Source organism: Phocoena sinus, chromosome 14 (assembly GCF_008692025.1).
Source record: "Phocoena sinus isolate mPhoSin1 chromosome 14, mPhoSin1.pri, whole genome shotgun sequence".
Lineage (NCBI taxonomy): Eukaryota > Metazoa > Chordata > Mammalia > Artiodactyla > Phocoenidae > Phocoena > Phocoena sinus.
The window spans coordinates 16,126,148-16,148,504 of NC_045776.1; the positions used below are offsets into that span (position 1 = coordinate 16,126,148).

Sequence of the window (22,357 nt, forward strand, 5' to 3'; positions counted from 1 at the left end):
TAAATAGACCACATGCTAAACAGGATTCACAGAAAAACATTTAGGTACAGTCCAGCAGTCCCCGTTTAATCTTTTTTTCTTTTTCATTTGAAGTGGCTGATTGGATGTTGGGTTTTCTTCCAAATTTGAGTATAAAGTTTCTTTCCAACTTGCCCTCCCCTTTGAGCCGGAAGTCCCCCCCGGGTCTCTGTTCCAGGTTTCAGACCACTTGAGGCTCAGAGCCCCGGTAACTGCAGTCAGTTCTGCTTCGCCTGGGGAACCGAGTCAATACCAAACTCCGTCCCATCACCCAGATTTCAGCCTCTTCTTCCTGAGCTCTTTCCCTTCCCATGAAAGCTGGCAGAAGTCAGAAGAGATTGCAGCCAGGTGAGGTGCCTGCCCGAGCTGGAGCAGAGTGCTGCGGCCCTCCCTAACCCAGGGGGAGAGACGTTTCCTCTTACCTCAGTGCTTACTGTGTTCCCAGACCTCAGCAAACGGGCCCACAGCCCCTGCTGCTGAAAAGATCAAACACAAAACTGCTTTCTGAGTTTTAAAACATATTTAGAGAGAATGAAACCATGTTTTCAAGAGATCTCAAGTGGTTTCAGCCCAGAGGAAAAAAATCTTAATTTGGAATTCTTGTCTGTTTCCGTGGGAGAAAGGACCATCCAGGTGCCGTTGGAGGATTTGATCTCCGGAACTGCCTCTCCAGGCATGAAGGGCTGCAGCCACAGGGAGCACAGCCTTCCGGGGGTGGGGTTGGTAGGAGTTAGGAGTGTGTGTGTGTTGGGATGTTAGGGATGACTTGGATAACTCTGAAAGAAATAGAACTTGAGTAAACTTTTTTTCCACATTCAAAGCTTAGTACAACCAAAGCTTTATAGTCACAGGGGACTTCTCTATCCTTTACCCTCAACACTTGGCCAGAATATACACCGCAGATAAACCTAGCTTCCCTCTCGAGCCTCCTTTTAGCTCCCTCTGTTTTGTTTTGTTTTTTTCCCTCCACCCCGCACAGGCAGGTGTCCTTTCCCAAAGCCCTGAGGCCTCCTGACCAAGCCAGCTTCCTATCCTAGACCCTCATTTTGTTCTGCCCATTTTATGCCTTTCCCTGAATTCCCCTCCCCCAATTTTGTCTTCAGAACTTACAACGGGTTGTGGACAGGGTTGGCAGCCTTAGGAACACTTAGGTATCAGCAAATCACCCAGGAAGGGCCCTTGAGGAAATATGTCCCGGGTGGGGCAGTGGGCTTGGTCAAGACTCTAGAGAAAGAGCTTGACACCGTGGGCCGGAGCACCTAGCACCGGTAGCTAGGTAGGGCCAGATGAAGTGAAATGAGTTTTGCCATCAGTAAGGACTTGGTATATTTAATCTTTCTCCCATAATATTGTTAGTACCCTGAGCTACTCTCTAATGCAAGAATTTGTTACCCAAGTGCCCCATTATTACTTCCTGAGAAGAAAACAAGCTTTTCAATACGCACTGTTATCCAAGCCAAGTCTGTTGCCAAGAGATGGGAGGCACATTTAACGCATTAACGATTTCACAGTAGAGGAATCTGAGGTAGCAGAGCAAACAAAGCATCGGTATTGATGACTTTTGGCTTGGCTGTGGATTCTATAACATTTTGTTACCAAAGCTGTGTAATTTTGAAACTCAGTGTGAAATAGACCGACACCACGTTTCCAGTAACCTCTACCTGCCAAATTATTCTGACCACCTGGCTGTGTCAGCCATCCTCCTCTTGTCTAGGCTGCCGCCCAGTGGCTGCCCTGAGTAATTACACATTTACCTGGTGTGCCACCCTCTCGTCCCTTATTTAAAAAGAGCTCAGCCTAACCCCTGGGAATTGTGTATTGCTCCTATTTCATTCAAGTAGACAGTTCTCTTTCGCTAATGAAATTGATATCCTAATGGATTGCAGTGATGTCCGATATCTTTCTGCAAAGATAACTGTGATCAAGGGGAAAGATGGGTGAATATTCTTCAGCAAATGACTTACTGTTGTTGCCTTTTACACCTGGGGGCTTAGCCACATTACTCGGCTAGTCCAGATTTTATTCTACTTCCTAACCCCCAGCTTTAATTTTGACCTGGATCATCTGGTAGTCATCTAAAAGCATCTTTATTTGGCCCAGATCCTATAGACTCGGTATCTACAACCCCCATCCCTCCCGTCCGTTTTTTTAAAGTTTCAAGTTCTGTTTCACTTCGTACATTGCAGACCTCACTCAGGAATTTTAAGTAATGAAAAGTGGGAGTTTCCTATTACTGACTTGTTCATTTTCTATCTGTTTAGGAAAGTGCCGTCTCCCCTCAGACACCAGATTCCCTCACCCACCAAATGGAGGGTAATAATTATTATCCCTGTCTCTTGGGATTGTAGTGAGAATTAAATGTGATAAAATGGGAAAGTCTCTTGCCCACCCTAAAGCTCTCTGCAATTCTTATAAGAACACTGACCTACAAGTTTCTTGTTTCCAGCTCCAGTATTACTGAAAAAGATCCAGGCTGAGATGTTCCCCGACCACTCTGGAAATGTAAAATTAAGCTGCCAGTTTGCAGAGATTCATGAAGATTCTACTATCTGGTGGATGAAAGATTCAAAGTCGATAGCCCAAGTGCAGAGAAGGTGCGATATCCACCCCCCCCCACCCCCCCACCCCCCCCCCCGCCCCCCCGGTTACTTTTCACAGTTGGTTGTTTATTTCACAACATGGTTCTAAAGGAAAATAGTAAATTATAGGAAGTAAAAGGAAGATTGAAGCAGAGACTCCACACCCAAAGTATCCAGGAAGAGTAAGTAACAAAAGGACAGATACCTGGACAGGGAGGATGGTGAAGCGTTCTTGCCTTGCCTCGGCTACCATGATGTTTGGTGGCCTTAGGAAGGCACAAACCTTTCATCACATTTTTTAAAATCAGGGGAACCTGTCCAATCATCTTCTAGTCTGAGGTCCTGTGGTCCCAAGATTAAAGAGCTCTCTTTTATATGCCCGTGCATTTTGCTGTTCTCATAAATTCCCATTAACCTAACAAAAAGCTAAGAAGGTAAATCAAAAGGAAAAAACAATCCGTGAGGTTACAGAAAAGTGGCATCTACCCAGGGTGGTAAGCTGCCCTCTCTAAGATGGGAAAACCAGTTTATATCTGGGGCCATAGGTTAGAGGAGCTGAAGGGGAGGAGAGGAGAGATGAGTGAGCATCATTGCCAAGGATACCCTGTGTGCAGTGAACCTTCCTCAAGAGGCTTTCCAGCAATAGATGCTTGCTCGAGTGAACTGGTGAATCAAGCTTCGCCTTTTGCACCTGAGGAGGTGTGACTCATTCTGGAAACAGATGCCCTGGTTCGATGGAAACCAGCCTAACTCAGACAATTCTCAGAAGCTCCTTTCTGCCAAAGGAGGTCCTAGTACAGCTCCCTGAGTCACGGGAAGTGTTCTTAACCCACTAATCTTATCACAGATAGGCTGAAAACGTGAGAGAAATCAGTTTCCTGTAAAATCAAATCAAATGTCTGCTTGGAACACATCTGGTAATTGTTCCAAATGCAACGATGGGAGACTTGAGCTATAGTTTCATGTCTGTAACATCACGCCAGAAAAATCCAACTAGTTATCTAGTTATCATCTCCTATAACTATGATTGTAATAAAGCTGCTTTGCCTAAAAGGCCGTCATTACCCTGCTTGTCTTATGCAAGGCTTAAGAATCACAATGAAGAATAAATGGCTTGATCATTACCCTGCTTGTCTTATGCAAGGCTTAAGAATTACAATGGGGGCTTCCCTGGTGGTGCAGTGGTTGAGAGTCCGCCTGCCGATGCAGGGGACACAGGTTCGTGCCCCAGTCCGGGAAGATCCCACCTGCCGCGGAGCAGCTGGGCCCGTGAGCCATGGCCACTGAGCCTGCGCATCCGGAGCCTGTGCTCCGCGGTGGGAGAGGCCACAGCAGTGGGAGGCCTGCGTACCGCAAAAAAAATTAAAAAAAAAGAATTACACTGAAGAATAAATGGCTTGATTTTTTAAAAAATCAAGGTGGTTTCCTAGAGCTTTATTTTAAAAAAAAAAAGTGCTAATTATTCATTTAAAGTACTTTCCGTAGCCATCAGCCAAGAAAATGAACCAGCGTTTTTTGCTCTTGATCTAAGCTGAAAATTGGCACTTGAATTTTTCAGGTCCCTTTTCCATCTGAGGTGTCTTTAGAGAACCTAGCCTCCCTCTAGAAAGTGTGTGACCTCAGTAGGCACGCCATCTACTAATGACACGTGGCCAAGGCCTTTAAGTTCTTGGTGAGGTTGGCTTCATTCTTCTTGGTAACACTGTCTGGCTTAGGCGCACCCATGTGCCCTCCCTGTGCTACCACTGGAGATTTGGGAGTCATAACTCCTTTGATATTAAGTCATTTATATTTCAGGTGGATTTTCAAACGTTATCAAATTTTCACCCCTAATTCCGGTTGCATGTTTCCTTTTTTTTTTTTTTTTTTTTTTTTTGCGGTATGTGGGCCTCTCACTGTTGTGGCCTCTCCCGTTGCGGAGCACAGGCTCCGGACGCGCAGGCTCAGCGGCCATGGCTCACGGGCCCAGCCGCTCCGCGGCATGTGGGATCCTCCCGGACCGGGGCACGAACCCGCGTCCCCTGCATCGGCAGGCGGACTCTCAACCACTGCACCACCAGGGAAGCCCTGCATGTTTCCTTTACATGTCCCTCCAAGAAATCTCTCACTGCCTTGTCAAGATATAGTTATCAAAAAGTTGATCTGTCAAACAAATGTAACAGGAACATGTAACAAAGATCTTCCTTCTCTAACTCATTAAATAAAGAGTAAGATGGGAAAGCTGTTTAAAGGAACATCTAAGGAATGAATTTATACAGTGAATCAGGCAAAAGAATGCTGGAATGTTTGCAAATGGATACGAAACTTGTCAATGTTCAACAGGTAATAAACCTTGGGAGTTATCTTTTGTAGGTTTCTGTCCAGGAGAAGTGATAACTGGGTGGGTTCTATTGGGTTGACCAAAAATTCGTTCGGGTTTTTCTGTAACATCTTACAAAGACGTTTAAAGAGTAAATAGCAAAGTCCGACAGAGGGGCATCTGCTATAACTAACTTCTCCTTGGGTGAGCCCATTAACCAGCGACACACAAAGGACACTCAATCATCCTTTCGCCTTTGTCCCCAAGTTTAGGATACTTTTCCTTAATAGGCTACATTTTGGAAATTAGGTGTCAGGACACGTTCTTGTGGCTAGGACAAGGTGAATGTTCTCTGAGGAAACCAAGAAGAAAGTGGTAGCTTGTGCAATGGCTCCATGAAGATCTCAAGCTGGCACCCTTCACCGCTGCCCTGGCCGTCAGCACCTCCTTGGTAAACAGGAACCCATTCTCCACTCTGGGGAGAGAAGTGCTTGGGAGTGGCCTGGGCGTTAGAAAGGGCCATTGTCCCCATGGAGTGGATTGGCTGAAAGCTGAGCACAGATCACATCATTGCTGCCGGACAAGCAGGGAGGGAAGAGCTGGCTGCCATTAGAGGCAGGTTCTCCTTGGTTGGCCGTTGGAAGGACGTCTCCACCCAGGCTGGAAGGTGGGCAGTGGGTGCTGGCAATCCTCACCCCTGCTCCCTGGGGCTGCTGATGGATTCTGGGCTCTTCTGAGAAGCCCCCAGTTTACATGCCCTTCCCCTCCAGCCGATTTAGTTCTTGGCTGTGTTAACTCTGGTCACACTTGGAGCTTCTTTTGCTTGCACTTGTCTCCCCAGCTAAGCTCCACTCCTGTTTGGCCCTTTGTGCATTTGGCCGTTCCTCCCCGTAAAAGCAAAAACCGGTGTCCCTTACAGGGTAAAAGAATATGAAACCGAGCTTTCCCCCTATTGATTCAAAAAGGTGCAAGACCACTTCTTTTCACTTCTCTCTTTTCACTTCTCACAGTTTATATGGGTATTTTCGGTTTGTCTATCTCCTCCCAGACTGTAAGACCCTCACGGGTGAAGACCGTGCCTTTTTCCCCATCACCAGACCCCCCGGTACTGGGCACCCAGCCTGACCCCCGCTGATGGCTCAGGGCCACTCCCCAGACTAGACCCCTCAGTCAGGCTTCACGTGCCAGGTGTCAGTTGCTACTCATGCACTCCCAGGAGGGGATCTTGCTCTTTCCTCTTTCCCAGACGAGGAAACTGAGGGCGAGAGACCAGAGCTCAGCTCAGGAATTGAATCCAGGTCTTTGTGACTCCTCAGCTCCCCCTCGTAGAAGAAGGCCTCTGTGGGCCAAGACAGAAAAAGGCCGCCGAGGTTTTGTGCCAAGCATCAGGACTTCTTGGCCGGAAGGAACTTGTCACGGGACCATTCTAGTTCAGCCGCCAGCCTTTCTGGCGGATCTCGACTGCCCCTTTCAGGGACACAGACGCTGTACTGATCAACAGGCTGATAGAGGAGGATACGGCACGCCCCCCGCCCCTCCCCGCGGTGACTCTTGGTATTTGGCAGCCTGTCCAGGAAGTCTTCCCCTTATAACTGGGCTTGTTCACGTCCACTTTCAACCATACATTCAGGATGTGCTTGGAGGAAGTAGTATGATTTAGTGGACTTTGTTTTAAGCCACGGGTACATTCCAGAAGAGGCATGTGTAACTCGGAGGCTTGAAGTCTACTGAAAAGCTGAACGATAACGAATACTTCTGTTGACTATGCAAACTGAGATGAATGGATTTTGCTGTTGAATTGTGAAATGAACCAAAACATACACTGCACACACGTGACCTTGGTGAATGTCTAACAAAATTCACCATCTAGAACAAAACTAGAATAATATTTGAGTATTTCTTTGGCTGCAAAGTAAATTTTCTGTTTGAGACTTTGGAACAAAGATTGTGGCTTTAACTCTAATCTCAATTATCCCCGATTTGAGGGCAGGGATCACACATCACTGGGAGGCAGCTTATCGCAGTCAAGAGGAGGGTTCCAGAGTCAGGTTATCTGGTTTAAGTCCTGAGTCTACTCTTATCAGCTGTGTGACCTTAGGCCCCTTGCTTAATCTCACTGTACCTCTGTTTCCTCTTCTGTGAACTGCAGACAGTAGTAGTATTTGTTAGGTTGCTCCAAGGATGGCATGGAATAGTCCTTCAAGTGATGGGCACAATGCCTGACACATACCAAGTGCTCAATACACATTAGCCATGACCGTCATCATTGTCACCACCACGTTTTTCTGTTTAGAGCACAGTCCTGGGACTTGAGATTGGGTGGGCAGATGGATGGATGGTCTTTGCTAGGGGAGCACACTATTAAAGTCTTCAGCCCATGAGTCCTTATATACAACAAAGACTCCCCCTTCTGTTGTCTCTTACTGTGTCTGGGTTTGGAACTTTCAGGTTTCCTTTGAGCCCAGGATACCTGGATTAGTAACACAACTGACGAATGCTGAGCAGAAATGTTAACGAAAGCCCCCAGAATTCACATTTTCCATTCTTTGCTCTACTAATGGCAGTCACACCTCCCAGGTGTTTCCGTGCATTCATATTGTATATTGAAGTGAGGGTGTGAAGCGAAAACATGCTGATCGTCTCCTACAAATAAGTTAACTTTAACAGCTGATCACAATCTTGTCTTTCAGCCAGCCCGTTGGCTGAACTCACGAGGGCAGGGAAGCGTTAGTTTCTTTCTCCTGTTAGAAAAGTGCAACTTCAGAACGATGATGCGTGCCCACGTTCATGTCCCCCACTGCAGAGCAGGAGACAGCTCCACTGTGTCCTTGGCCATCCTTCAAGCCAGTCAGAAGGACCAGGGCCTCTATTCCTGCTGCATCAAGAACGGTTACGGGAAAGTGACCACGGAATTTCACCTCACCACAGAAGGTAAACCTCAGCTTTGCCGTTTCCAGTGAAAACCGCTAGCCCCTACCAGTTCAGAATGCTGATTTGTACTGAAGGCATTCCCTTCTCTGTCATCTTCCAGTTCTCAAACAACTTTCAAGTCACCCAGATGTTAAAGGTAAGCTAACCTGAGCTGGACGTCAGAGGAAACGGGTGCATCCTAAAGCATGAAATATAGGCAATGGTAGAAGCAACGTTCCCATCGACTCTTTGAACCAAGTAGGAGAGAGCTCAGGAATGCCTGGGAAACGAATTCATAAGCTATTTCAACCTGACTACAGGGCCTGTGATAAGCGCGTTAGGCTCCAGAGGTCCAGAAGTGAATTATTAAAGAGATCAGACTGTGCAGTTGTTGGGACCGTGTTGGCGAGGGGGCGGGGGGCACTTCTGGGGTTAGACTTTCTCTGTGAAGCACCAGACTTGCATCCAGCCCATCTGCATGGGGTTTTTCAGCCTCTGGCACGTACACAGCATGGTTTTTTGGTTTTGTTTGTTTGTTTTAAGGGCTTCCTTTTCTCCACATTCTCACCAACGCTTGTTATCTCTTACCTTTGTTTTTTGAATTTTATTTTATTTATTTTTTTATACAGCAGGTTCTTATTAGTCATCAGTTTTATACACATCCCTGTATACATGTCAATCCCAACCTCCCAATTCATCACACACCCTCACCCCCCGCCCGCTTTCCCCGCTTGGTGTCCCTGCGTTTGTTTGTTGTCTACATCACACGGCATGTTTTGTTTCTCCAGTTGTTTTACTTTTCAGTTCGACTAGCTGAGCAGATTCCCAAAGAGTCAGGTGTCTAGGAGAATAAGTACATTCATTCATTTGCATCCTAGTGGAAATGGGAGATGGATTTTTGTGCTTTCCTTTGGCACTTGTGCACTCCTGGTGTAGCAACAAGCTACCAGCTGCCCTCGAACGTTCAGGCTGCCTCTGGGCCACCCACTGAGTCCATGCTGGTCATGTATTTCCTCTTGGGGAAAATTATCCATCCCCAACACACGAGCCCATCCTCACCCAGTGATCTGCCAAACTTTTAACAACCTGCCAGGGGGTTGGAGAGGCCCTGATTTGTACAGTTTTCCAATTTCTGTGGTGCAGATACTCTCACCATGGCCAAGTTTAAACTGCTAGTGTACACTGTATGTGCTGATTTTCTTTTAAGGCAAATAAAAACCCTGAAACCTCTGTGAAAACAAGATCATCAAGATGCAGTAACATCTAGTAATTAGAGGCAAGGCGCTGGGATCTCGACTTAGAAATGGTCTAGCAAATACTGTGATATTTATCCAAAACAACAGACTTAAATACCAACTCTTCACAAACCATTCCAGTGTTACATGTCTTCAGTGTGTCGTGTACTTGTGTAATTTAAAATCCCTCCCTGTATCTGTCCCCATCCCCCCAAGAATCTAAATATGCAAAAGAATGTCCTTTCTTATATCGAAAACCAAAATGACCTTCAGGAGAACCAAAATGACCTTCAGAAGAAAGGTTTCTCTGTTTCATCAGCTGCTTAGCATCACTGGGCATCCCATCCCAGATTCTTGCTCTGACCTGGTTAATTTAGGTTTGCAGAGACTCGTTTCTCAAGGCTTTACCAGTCAGGAATGAGACCCCAGTGAGGATGAGGTACTGGTCACCGCTATTGTAGCCCTGTGACTCCCACCATTGGGTTGGGGGTCTAGACCCTGAAGACATCACCTTCTGCCAGCCGCTTCTCCATGAGACTGGGGGTCCAGTTTCAATGGCGCACTGGGCTGGGGAGGCCGTACCTCCCTCTGCCTTTCCATGTACTTTCAGATGAAGAAGTTTCAAATGACTGCTTTATCACCTTTCTTGAGGAATCTCTCACTAGATATTTTATTTAAATTTCTAGAGGAGGAACATAGAACATTTTACAAATTGATCACTAACTAAAAGTCTAATAAAAGCCCCAAATGAATGATTCAAATAAAGCTAGCACAACTTAATGATGGCACACGTGGCTTTCAAAGAAAAATTCTAAGATGTATTTTTCTTGCATTGTTTTATCCTGGTTAAGTGGACATTTCTGGAAATTATGGACAGGATTATCGAGGATGGTGGAGTCCATGCTTGTCGTGTATTTCTTCTTAGGGAAAATTACTCATCTCCACACATACGCCCATCCCTATACAGTACGGCACTAAAAATGTTCCTTTCTATTACTAAGCAGAGAGTCTGGAACAACTTTTGTCTTTAGTTAATTACATTTGAATTTTAAGATACACAAACTTTTAACTTTCAAGAACAATTGAATTTTAGAAACTTTGGGACTTTTGAAGGAAAACAATGTAAATATAGCTCAGATTTATTGGGCTCTGGCGTATATACATAAAACATTTCCTATATTCTTTCAGAGGTCTTGGGGGCAAAATTGTTCATCAATCATGTAACTAGAATTAAGATTTGGGTTGTATAAATAGCATTCCCTCTCCATTTCATTACCTAATTCTAAAATTTAACTTAAACTATACTCTATAACTTTCTCGTTCTATTACTTAGCTCTTTCACAGATTACATCCTATCTCCTTTAAAATTTATTTGGGAAAATGTCCCATTTACCTACCTGCTTTCCTGTTCCTCTGCCCCCATTCTCTCTAAACGCCAAATAGGTTAGTCTTCAGGGGCATTTTGCTAGCCCTTGTGAAAGAGTTGCCTTCGAGCAACTCTCTGAATACTCTTTCACTGACACTTTCACCTACATTTTCTATTTGAAAATCCCCTACCTGCCTCCTTTCTTTCTGACAATAACTAGGTCTAGACACTAATCAATACCCTTTAAGAACAGTCTGTTCCCTTATACTTTTAACTAATCACATTGGTCATAGGCTGCCCTTAAAACATATGATTGGAAAATATTTTTCAAAGAGAAAAATATTTTGCTAAATATTCTAAATAGAAAGGTGAAGTGGGATTTTCACACAACCAGATAGGTGATGTCTATCTCAGAAAGATGAGTTTTCATCGACTTTTGAGGAGTGGAAGGTGGCTTTTTTACAATCTAAACAATCTTATTTCATTGAAAGCCATCTTATTTTCCTCTCTCAGCCAATCTGACCTGGTCATCTCTAGTGTAAAATGCAACGTTCTGGTCAAGTTGATTGTCATCTGAAACACATGCAGAATCAACTCAAACAGCTGATAGAAAACTCAGTACTTTTTACAAGTAGATCCAAAATGATTCTACCTTTTTTCAACTTCCCTTCAGAGGGAGTTCTTTTTACTTGTTTTGGTTTTTTCCCACTTATTTCTTATGACTACCACAGTCATTCTTAACAGAGGCAGTATCACCTCCAAGAGGACAAAACTGGGTCTTGGGGAGGCAAAAGAAAACTTATTTTTGTGTGTTAAGCACAGATAGCCATACCAGATACACAGTACATCTGTGGTATTAAAATTTTCTGGGGAGCAATTGTGGGGGGAAAAGACTAAAAAGAATCCTTGCAGAAGTCAACAATGAAAAAAAAAGATTGGGAAACATTGATCAGGAGATCAATGATCTAGCAGATCAGTCTTACAACTGGTACCTCCTCCCTCTTCTACATTTCACCTGTCTTTTCAACTTGCCTTGAATCACCTTGCATGATTCTGTTCACGTTTTCTGGGTCTGTCTACAGTTCCTTTCCTGGTCTCCCCAGTTCTGTTCCCCCTCTCATCCAATCCACTTCTGTTGCCCTCTCATCCAATCCACTTCTGTTGCCCTCTCATCCGATCCACTTCTGTTGCCCTCTCATCCGATCCACTGGGGCCTCACCTCCATGTTCTACATCCTCAGTGAACCATCTCCCCCTCGAGCTATGCCTCTGTTGGGAGTTAGTGTGGTTCCCCCTCCTAGATTCTGTAGGTCAACCCCGTCATTGTCCCTGTGTGGGAATGCTCGTTAGCCGAGGAGCCGGATTGGGGGATGTTCCTGTCCAACGGAAGTTGTGTTATATCTTTAGTATACGAAGAGATTGAATTCAGCCAACTCATCTTCGGAGGAGACTTCCTCAGCGACAGCTACTTCGGGGGCCGTCTGCGCGGTCAGATCGCCACGGAGGAGTTGCACTTTGGGGAAGGGGTCCACCGGAAAGCCTTCCGCAGCAAAGTGATGCAGGGCCTCACGCCAGTCTTCAAGCCCGGCCACACCTGTGTGCTCAAGGTGCACAACGCCGTTGCCTACGGGACCAGAAACAATGATGAGCTCATTCAGAGGAACTACAAACTCGCCGCCCAGGTGGGTCCAACTGGCCTGAAAGTGCTGCTTGAGGTGTGAGACGGACCCATGATACCCTGAGATGAAAATCAGACTCAGAATCGATGGGGGTGTCTCCAAGAGGGTGTCTCTCTCCCTCTGGGGTATGTTTATGAGGGAGTCACTAGATTGAGGCTAAATGCTGGAGATCACATCTCAGCCTCTGAATGATTTCTTGGCCTCGTGCCAGCCAGTTGGGACTAGTCTATGTCTGGGGGCACCTCACCAGTTCCTACCTGGGCTGGGATCACTTCTAGGAATGCTTCCTAGGAAGCCCCATCAGACCCCTAGGGGTTTGAATCTACCTGGACTCAGAATGACATGGGAAGTGGGGTGTCCAAATTACAATGGATGCCAGGATTCCCAGGGATCCTCAAGGACAGCCAAAATCAACGGTAGTTTCCGGAGTGTTTCGGTTTGTTTTAGGGAAGAGGAAGGAGGGTGGGACTATTCAGAAGGGTTAACGTTTGTCCTGTTTCCTGCCTTCCTGAGTTAGGTTCAATGTCCACCCATCAGCTATGAAGGGAGATTGACCCAAGTCTCTACCTAAGTTCCCTCCTGTGTTACTAAGTCGTAGGACCCTTGAGGCAAGAGGGGAGGGGAGGAAAACACGATCTTCTCCCCCTGCATCACCACCCCTCCCCCACCCCCCATCCATGCTTTTCACTCCATGCCAGCACTGGCCAAGCTTTCAGGAGAGCTGGGTCTAGCTCTTTCACAAACTAGGTGCATTCTGAATTTTTTTTTTAACCTATAAAACGAATAAGCTAGACTCAGATGAGTCTCTTGGGTGCTCTCAAACACTGTCCCTCCACGGTCATCTCAGATGTGGCAATGCCGTGTGGGACTTGGTACTCGTGAAGACAACCCCTCTTATCTGAGCATAGGATTTTGCCAATTGTACTCCTTTCTCCTCCATCTTTGTTCTTCTCTTTCACTGAATATTCCTTCCATTTCAAGTGCCATCTGGCCCAGTCATGGAAAATCCCCCAGACTCCAGACTTCCACTTAGGAAAAGCAAACTGGATTCTGCTTTCCACTCTGTAGGGCTTTTCTAAACCAACAGTCTTGGCAAGGTGTTCATTACTTACAACTCAAGTTACACCTTTGAAGAAGAACCTCAGATGGGATAGCTTATGGGAAATCCAACAGTCCCCGTGCTCTATCTGACATCCTGCCCAGGGACCAGTCCCCTTAGCTCAGGGGTGAACTTCAGCCATGCGGGTTCTAGAAATTTCATAGTTCAGGGACACCTAGCCCTAGAGACCACTTGACCTTCACCCGGATGGTTCCTTCAGATCTCAGAGCTCCTCTGCAAGTGGCCAACTGTAGGCTACATTCACTGTTGTTTCTGTGCCCCCAGCGAAGGGATGGGTTTGGAAATCCATTGACTTAACCTATATTGGGAAATTTGAGCCTTACCGGGCAATGCTCTCTGAATTTCTTCTAATCACTGGGCTTTCCCATGTACTTCGGTGATCTAGGAGTGCTACGTTCAAAATACCGCCAGATACTATGCCAAGATCTATGCCGCTGAAGCACAGCCTCTGGAAGGCTTTGGAGAAGTGCCAGAGTAAGTATGATTCCCTCTTGTGTCCCCCCCCTCTAATTTGTTGGGGACTTGCGGGGCACTGAGGGATGAGAGGGTGAGAAGAAACAGTAGGACACACATTTCAACTGGTGTCTGTCTGTAAGCTCTAAGAGGGCACACACAGCTGCTATCCTTTTCTTCAGAGTCACCAGAGGCTTGCAGAAAAAGACTTGCTAGATATTTCAGTAAATGTGTATGTATGGAATAATTAAATAAATGCACATACCATGTTAAATAGAAAATTTATCTACTCTCATGGGTGTTACGTTGTCTAAACCATAAACAAATAGAACAGGAGTCCTGTGATGAAAATAAATATGGTGGTGTGTCAGGGAAGAAGGAGCTGGGTGATCAGGAACATAGGAGCATAGCACCCGATTCCTGGAACCCTACAGAGGTAAACTACACTGACTTTTATCCACTCGTTGACTAAATGTCGATTGGCACAAGCATATGTTGGGGTGTATGGAGCTTGTATTTACTGATCTGCTTATCTGGTTGAGATCATAAATGGGAAGAGAAAACGCTGTGCCAGCGCACGTTGGAAACTTCAGACAGACCAGTCATTTACATATGAGTAGAAACTGGGAAAGGAGAGGAAAGAAGGAAGGGACTCTTGTCTGCATTATCTCTGTTAACTCACGAAATGGAAAAAAAAAAACAACCCTGAGGTGGTATGTTGGACACACCATGTATGAAGTCTAATGCTTGCTGTTCTTCTCCAAGAAATGCTTAACATACTTCGTATACAAACAGTTCTCAGCAACTTCAAGAAAAATTAACATAATGCAAAGAAAACCACTTTCAATTGTGTTTCTGTTAAGTACGCTAAGACGGCAATCTGGACTGGGTTGTCATGAGAACTCGTCCTGTTCTTGCTTCTCCAGCCCCCTCTTCCTGCTCTGTCCTCTTCAGTTCCTCCTTGAGGAGGAAGAATCCACCCGTAATCAGTCCACCAGGCGTGGAACCACAGCGTCCTCCCGCAGGGGCACACCCAAGCTTTGTGCAGCTTGACTCATTACACAACTTGGGGGCTTTTCTAAGGAAAAGAACACAGTTGTGAATATCAAGACGTGTCCAGGGACTTGGAAAGGGTCTGTGTGGGTGAAGGACAAGGGCTTAATCAGCTTCCGAGTAAATCTGTCACCGCCCTGGAGACAGATGAGGATGTTTTGGTATCCAAATACATTTCCTTCCTTACTGTGGAAGAATTTGTGAACTCATGGACGAGGACAGTACATGGAGGGATAAGGGTCCAAAAAAGGGCATCTGTGCCTGATTCCATGTTCACTGAACCAAAATCAGGATCCCATACTGGAAACACACAGCATTCTTTTTTTTTTTTTTAACTTTAAAAACTTTTGAAACAAAAGTTGGTACAACACCTGTATATTCTGCACCTCATTGACCAACTGTTAATAGTTAATTCAATATTCTTTCTGTAGATTCTGTGTACATATTCCTATATAACCACAACAGCTATCAAAACCAACACATTTAACATTGCTATAGTATCACCTAACATCCAATTTATATTAAAATTTCCCCTATTATTCCAAAAACACCCTTTTTACTAGAGGAACTGTAACTTATTCATTCCAGGACACTTAAAAAATTAAGTATAAAACTTAAAGTAAAAATAGACATCTTAAGTGCATAGCTCTGAATATTTACATATAGCTATGTCTAAGAGACTGCTACGCCAAACAAGGGGGTCTCTTAATTATGCCGGGACAACAGGTATAATCAGGACTGATTGCTTCCTTGTGAACCGATGCATCTTTTTGGCAAGAAGACTGTCAGTGACATACTGTGTCACATCAGAAGACACAATTCTGTTTGAACCATTCCTGGCGACAATAGGTTTGAATATTGGTTAAGGTGAACATAACCAGTTTTCAAGTTTTGTCTATAAGCCCCGTCTTCCCCAGTGTAGAAACTTACCGGAGGCCCTTTCAGGTAAATTAATTCCATTCAGTGAGTTCATATTTGTAAAATGTCTCATCTCCTTCCTCCTCTGCCCTCTTAGGGCCGGGGCTCTTTGCAGAGAGAGCCACTTGCACCGTGGCTTCCTGTCAGGCAGTTCACAGGCTTTTTTTTTTCCCCTGCAACTGGCCAGGCTGTGTCCCCCTGTAAGCAGGAAGCATGGAGAGTGTGGAGTGGCCCACAGTTCAGCTGTCAAGGGGCACCACGGAGTGGATTGTAGTCACTTCTCTATCATTAACTATCATTATAGCTGAACCCTTTTTCCGGGTGGTGTAGCCTCACCGCAGGCTTTTCGCCAATAGTTGATTCCCACGAACACACTCAGGGCACAGCATGTGGTCCCCCCAGGTGTTGGGTGGAAAATTGCCAGCAGGAAGGGAGAAGAGTGCAGAGCCCCTCCTCGGTTTTTCAAGAACCCAAGCCTGTCCGGCATGAAACTGTAATGAGCCCAGCCCTAGTGGGGGAGCAGGGAGACTTCGCCCGTGGACCACGCACCACCTGACCACACCGGCCTCCTGTGATTCCACTGAGTCTGTCTTCTCGGCCCGGCTACAGTTCTGCTCCAGGAAGCAAGCACAGCCTCTGGGTCAGCGGTTGACATGACGGTATTAACTCCCTCAAGGAGAGCAGTAGGTCTTCAAGGGCGGGTGCCCCCTCCTCAGGAGGAGCAGCCATTTTAAGAGAATTGGTCCCATCAAAAGACATCTTTTTATCAGCACTTTCCAGAGGTAACTCCCCCTTGTCTATCTTTTATCTTCGGCATGCTGATAGGATCCTGGCCTCTTCTGCTGTGGCAGGAATGCTTTTGGAGGAAGGTGAACAGCTCACAGGGCTGCTTCTGTCCGTCTCACTTCCGGCCTCTGGTTCTTGGTGGTAATCGCTGGCGCCAAGCCTGCAAAACGTCTTGGTGAATCAGGCTGACGGCGTGGGGGGCGGGGGGGGGGGGGGCGGGCGGCAGGTTAGAAGGTAAGGGAGGTATGGGTGTCTTCTTCTGAGGTCTTAGGCTGTCACAACACTGTGGCATCTTTTGTGGACAGGAAGCTTTGTCATTTTTCACAGATCATTTCTTTGGGTCCCCTTCGCCGAGTCTGCCTGTGTATTTGGTTCAGCAGAAGCCCCCGTTCCTCTGCCGCTTCTGCTGACGTCGATTTGAGCTTGCAGCTTGCATGTTCTTTCTGTGACTCTGGAGTTCCTCTCCTGTTCGTTTGCTCTCTCCGTTATACCAACCTTGACTTCCTTTCTGAGCACGAGGACTCTCCTTACTTCTGAAACGGCCCCTGGCCTAAGGTCCACGCGGCTTCCTCAAAGGGCTCTGTGCTCGAAACCACGTTAGCAAAGGTGTAAGCGAGCGGGGTCTGAGAGGAGAGGGCACGGGGGGCGCGTGTGTCTCTGGAGGGGTGGGGATGATTCGGACGCCCACCCGTCAGCCTCTAGATGCTCCGCTGAGCAGGGGGGACGTGCAGGGCCCACGGAGACGTGGCCACTTGGCACATGGCTGTGAGGGGAGGGGCAGAACAAAGGGGGGAGGGCCTCAGCACAATCCCTGCAAGGAGGCAGCCAGTGAGGGGAAAGGGCTCCCAAGCGGCGAGCCAAGGGAGGGCGGCCAGCGGGTTCCCCGCCGTGCCTCAGGCTCCTCTGCAGATCCAGGGCGCGAGGCTGGGTGGTTGGCCTGCCTGGGGTGGGGATGTGTTTATTTCCAGACCGGGAAGCTGGCCCTACGCTTCCCTTTTCTGGGCGGGTGGGTCTAGAAGAGAAAACCCTCCGCATTCCGGCAGCTTCCGGTTTTGAATTTGTGAATGACAGTAGAGTCAGCGTTCTTCACGCAAAGGATCCCCCTGGGGAGGGACCATGACTAGTTACCACCCTGAATCACGGCCAGCTCCATCTCTGGTTTTTAGGGCTACGGAACGAATAAGAACCCAGTAAACCCTGAACACCCTTTTGCCCTGCGGCAGGGTCAGTGGCCAGCTGTCTTCAGGGCGTCCTCAGGAGGCAACCTGGATGCCCCAAATCCTGCAGAAATGACCAAGTTGTCAGAGGGAGGCTGGGGACACCCCAGGCTGATTTCAGGGGCGCTGGGAAGGGCCCACCGCCCCAGGTGGGCCCACCAGCCCCCTGGCTAATACTTGACATTTCTTTGATAAAAGAAGACACAAACGCTTTCATCCTAGAAGTAGAAATAGTGCTTCAAATGACCCCCGCCGTGATTAGTAATCAGAGAACGTTGGTGTTTGAAGGGTCGGCCACTTGGTGTCTTAAAGGACATTGTCCTGGTCCAGAAATGCTCCCGAGAGAGATGGGGCGGGAAAGGAGGCATCCTTCTCACATTTTCTCAAGGAAATACTCGTAAATGACAGAGGAGGGTAAATATGTTCCCTTCAAAAGCTCTGGGGGCTTAATCTGCCTGCAGAGTCGTTTCTTTGAAATGTTACCTTTTGTGTCTTTAAAATTCACTTGAATTTTGTATTCTTCCCTCTTTGTTTAATATAAAAAACGTTTTCCCAACAATCTTTGACTCAGACACCTGTGTGTAGCCTCCAGCTGAACTCCCAGGAGGAGGCAGGATGTGGGTGGAAACAGCACAGGCCCGGATGCTCTCCACTCTCTGGGAGAATCCTCTCTGCTCTGTTCTCACCCCTGGGGAAGCAGGCGGCACCCTGTGGTGTGAGTGCAGACCCGGCCGGGGTGCCCAACTCAAGCCTCCCTTCAAAGTAAGAGGCCTTCACCCTCATCTCACTGGAAAAGGGGACCCACGTCCCCACAGAGAGAGAAATGATGGTAGTGTCTGTGATAGTATTTTTGAAGGAAGAAAGGAGGCCACCGGCCCTGCTGCCCTCATGACTTTTCCTAAGCTTGGATTTGGTTACTAAGTGTTGCAGAATTGTTCTATATCTTTACCTGTAGACATTCTGATGCAAAACCTGGGCCACTTCTGAGGCCTTTTCATGATAGGGCTCTTTGTATGGTTTTACTAAGAGAACTGACACCAGCCATTCCCCTCCCCAACCCAGGTGACCATCACTGGACGCAGGTGACTGTCACACCATTAATGTTTTTCTTGTGTGTGTGTGGCACTTAGAGCCTTCCAGAAGCCTACTTTCTGAGCCTTTAAATATATCGACAGTTGTTAGGGGCCTGCATTAGCGACTTATACCTATTTGTCTACCCATTTGACAAATAATCTGTATTAAAAATACTTTTTACATTCATGAACATCAAAAAATCAGCATCTCACCTTTTCCTTGGGGTGGCTATCGTGATTTCTACTTTAAGTCCTTGAAAATGATCAACACTTAACTAGGTGACCTCTTCTCTGACTGTCCACAAGTTTGTCAGATCAGATCCTATATCAGTTTAATGGTTGTGACTGGAAGGGGTGCTACTGGCCTCTAGTGAGAAGCGGCCAGAGGTGTTGCTAAACATCCTGTAATGCACAGGACAGCCCCACAATGAGAAACTATCTGGCCCCAAAGTTCAATAATGCTGAGACTGAGAAACTTTGTCCTATATAAACATTCATTCATTTTTGCCAGATGCTGTGCATGTACCATGCGCCAGGCTTTGTTCCATGCTAGGTGATGGGCACTTAAAGAATACAAAGGAAATGCAATAGGTTCTTGCGCCTCACAGCCAGTGGGAGTGCAAGGCATGTAGGACAAAACCCAGTGTGCTGGGGCTTCCCTGGTGGCGCAGTGGTTGAGAGTCCGCCTGCCGATGCAGGGGACACGGGTTCGTGCCCCGGTCCGGGAAGGTCCCACATGCCGCGGAGCGGCTGGGCCTGTGAGCCATGGCTGCTGAGCCTGCGCGTCCGGAGCCTGTGCTCTGTAACGGGAGAGGCCACAACAGTGAGAGGCCCGCGTGCCGCAAAAAAAAACAAAAAAACCCCCACAAAAAACAACCCAGTGTGCTGGCATGAAGTGCAAGGAGCTATGGGGACATGGAGGAGGTAGGGGGTCTGGAAAAGCTCCCAGGAGGAGGAGGGTGTTGAAGAATGAGTAGGAGTTCGCCAGATGGAGAGTGAGGGTGGAGAACTGCCAGCAAAGGGAACAGCGTGTTCAAAGAAAGAAATGAAGAGCTGTGAAAGAAGGTTTTCAAGGAGATGGAAAATGCTCAGTAAATCTAGAGTACTGGCAGGGTAGAAAAAAGGGGGGCAGAGAAAGAGGCCAGAGGCAGGTTGGGGGTCAGAATGCAAAGAAGTTTCAATGCTCAGCTAATGAGCGTCGGGGCGAGAGGGAGAGGGGGGCTAACCGGAAGCTTTCAGCAGGGGAGCCTTGAGCAACGGAGCAGACACGTTGTTGTTCTTATTGTTGTTGTTTGCGGTCCGCGGGCCTCTCACTGTTGTGGCCTCTCCCGTTGCGGAGCACAGGCTCCGGACGCGCAGGCTCAGCGGCCATGGCTCACGGGCCCAGCGGCTCCGCAGCATGTGGGATCCTCCCGGACCGGGGCACGAACCCGTGTCCCCTGCATCGGCAGGCGGACTCCCAACCACTGCGCCACCAGGGAAGCCCCTGTTATTTTTAATAGAGTTTAATCTTTGGAATAGTTTTAGGTTCACAGCAAAATTGAATGGAGGGGACAGATTTCCCACATCCTCTCAGGCTCCACACATACACAGCCTCCCCCGTTATCAACATCCCCCAACAGACGGGAACATCTGTTATAATTGAATCCACATTGACACATCATCGTCACCCTAAGTCCACAGTGTACATTAGGGTTGTACATTCTGTGGGTTTGGACAAACGTCTAGTGATACTATAACGAATGATGATAACTATGATGTGTCATACAGAGTAGTGTCATTGCCCTAAAAATCCTCTGTGTGGATGTGGCTCTTAGAGCTAGCTATCTGTCCGTCAGCGATGGATATCCAAGGACAAGGCCCAGAGGCTGGATGTGGTGAGACCAGTCTGAAACTTGTTTCTGTCGCCCAAGGAAGAGGCAGTGACAGTGGAACTAAGCCATGGCCATGGGGAGTTTGAGAGGAAAGAATGGGCTTGCGTGACATTCGGTAGGTAGGTGTGTTTAACCAGACTTCATGGAAGGAGTAAAAAGGGAGAGAAGGTTGACTATGAACTTGGGAGACTGGGTAGACAATGCTGCCACTTGAAGACAGTATAGGCAGGGAGAAGACTCATGTAGGTGTAAGGCGAGGTGAATGCTTTTGCGTGGGCCGAGTCTGAGGTTTGTGGTCTCTGTGGCCCATCAGACTGCAGCAATTCAATCATCTAAGCCTGGAGTGGAAAGAGAAGGGAGGCAGTGCGCTGGTTTGCTGGGCATCTGCATACAGATGATCACAGCAACTGTGCAAGTGGTGGGCTTACCTGCGTAGAGTGCATAGGACAAGGGGAGGGAAGGACCAAGGATGGAAGCTCGAGAAACACGAACATGCAGGGCTCGGAGTCAGTGCTGAGCAGGGGCCGGCAAACGCTCAGGGGCAACATCAGTGGAACAAGAGCCAGGAGGGGACACCGTCCCCAGAGTCCAGGCAAGAGGGTGATTCTGGAGGGCAAAAGGGGTCAACGCTGTGAGAAGCTTCTTAGTTATCTATTTAATGACCTACCGTATTGGACAGGGAACTCTGGTCAATACTCTATTATGGCCTATATGGGAAAAGAATCTAAAGAGAGTGGCTATATGTATAACTGATTCACTTTGCTGTACAGCAGAAACTAACGCAGCATTGTAAGCCAACTATACGCCAATAAAAATTAAACAAACACTGTCAGATGCTGCGGAAGGATCCTGGGGAATAATCAGAGGCCATCAGAATGGATGACCACAGCAGGCGGGGACTTTGTAAGATGAGGGGTAATGTGTCAAAGAGGGAATTGGAACTGAGGCCATGGATACAAATGGAGGCGCCCCTTTCAAGAAGTGAAGGAAACAAGGAAAATCAGAATGAAATCTAAGGGCAAAGTCCCCCCAAAGGAAGGGCGGTGCTGGTTGTTTCTAAGATGGGGAGACAAGAACATGTTTGTGACCTTGAGGCAGAGAGAAGAAACAAAAGAATTCACCAACAGAAGACAAAACTTGAGACCAGGGCTGGGCAAACCCTTTCTGCAAAGGGCCAGATAGTAACTCTTTTAGGCTGTGTAGGTCCATAGGCAAAATCAACGCTATTATGTAGATGCTTATGTAACAATAAAGAAAACCAATATCTACAAATCTTTATTGATGAATTATACAGGTTTCGTAATAGAAGAATGGAATTCTTTCTTTTTAAATAGCATTTTGCTAACTTTTTAAAGTAACTTTGCTTACATTTGAGGTTGAGTTAGTGTTCCCTAAAAGCCAATCAATTGCAGATGTTCACCTGTAAAAACCATTCTTGTGGGCTGTATGAAAACAGGCATCTGACTGGAGCTGGTCCCTAGGTAACAGGGTGCGGACCCTGCTGTACACGTATTTTCCTGCGATGAGTAGTGGATGAGGTGGGTTCATGTATACCCTTTCACAAGCTCTCATGCAGTTTATTCCTCGCCTGGTGACAAAAGGGAATGGGCAGTTGTGACACCAGATCTGTTCAGTGCTGGACTAACTGCATCTGGGAAGGGGTCGGGCGGGAGGCAGAGCATCACTGGGTGGAACTCAGAAGCGCCGGGGAAGCTTCAGGCCAGGCCAGGTAGGGTGCAGAGAGGACCAGGACGTGGGACTCGGACGGGCTTGCGCAG

General features: G+C 47.2%; 1 protein-coding gene across 4 annotated transcripts in view; it reads left to right on the plus strand.

Annotated features, from left to right (window-relative positions):
* ALPK2 (alpha kinase 2) overlaps positions 1–22,357 on the plus strand; it is an 87,088-nt gene that overhangs the window by 40,133 nt on the left and 24,598 nt on the right. Inside the window, exons 3-7 of one of the 4 annotated variants that reach the window (XM_032654270.1) lie at positions 2,465–2,612; positions 7,700–7,827; positions 7,928–7,963; positions 11,814–12,088; positions 13,591–13,679. In XM_032654270.1, coding sequence (XP_032510161.1) covers positions 2,465–2,612; positions 7,700–7,827; positions 7,928–7,963; positions 11,814–12,088; positions 13,591–13,679 — 676 coding nt within the window. Of the gene's footprint in view, positions 1–2,464; positions 2,613–7,699; positions 7,828–7,927; positions 7,964–11,813; positions 12,089–13,590; positions 13,680–22,357 lie in introns of those variants that run through there. The other 3 variants (XM_032654269.1, XM_032654271.1, XM_032654272.1) reach the window with 3 other exon arrangements.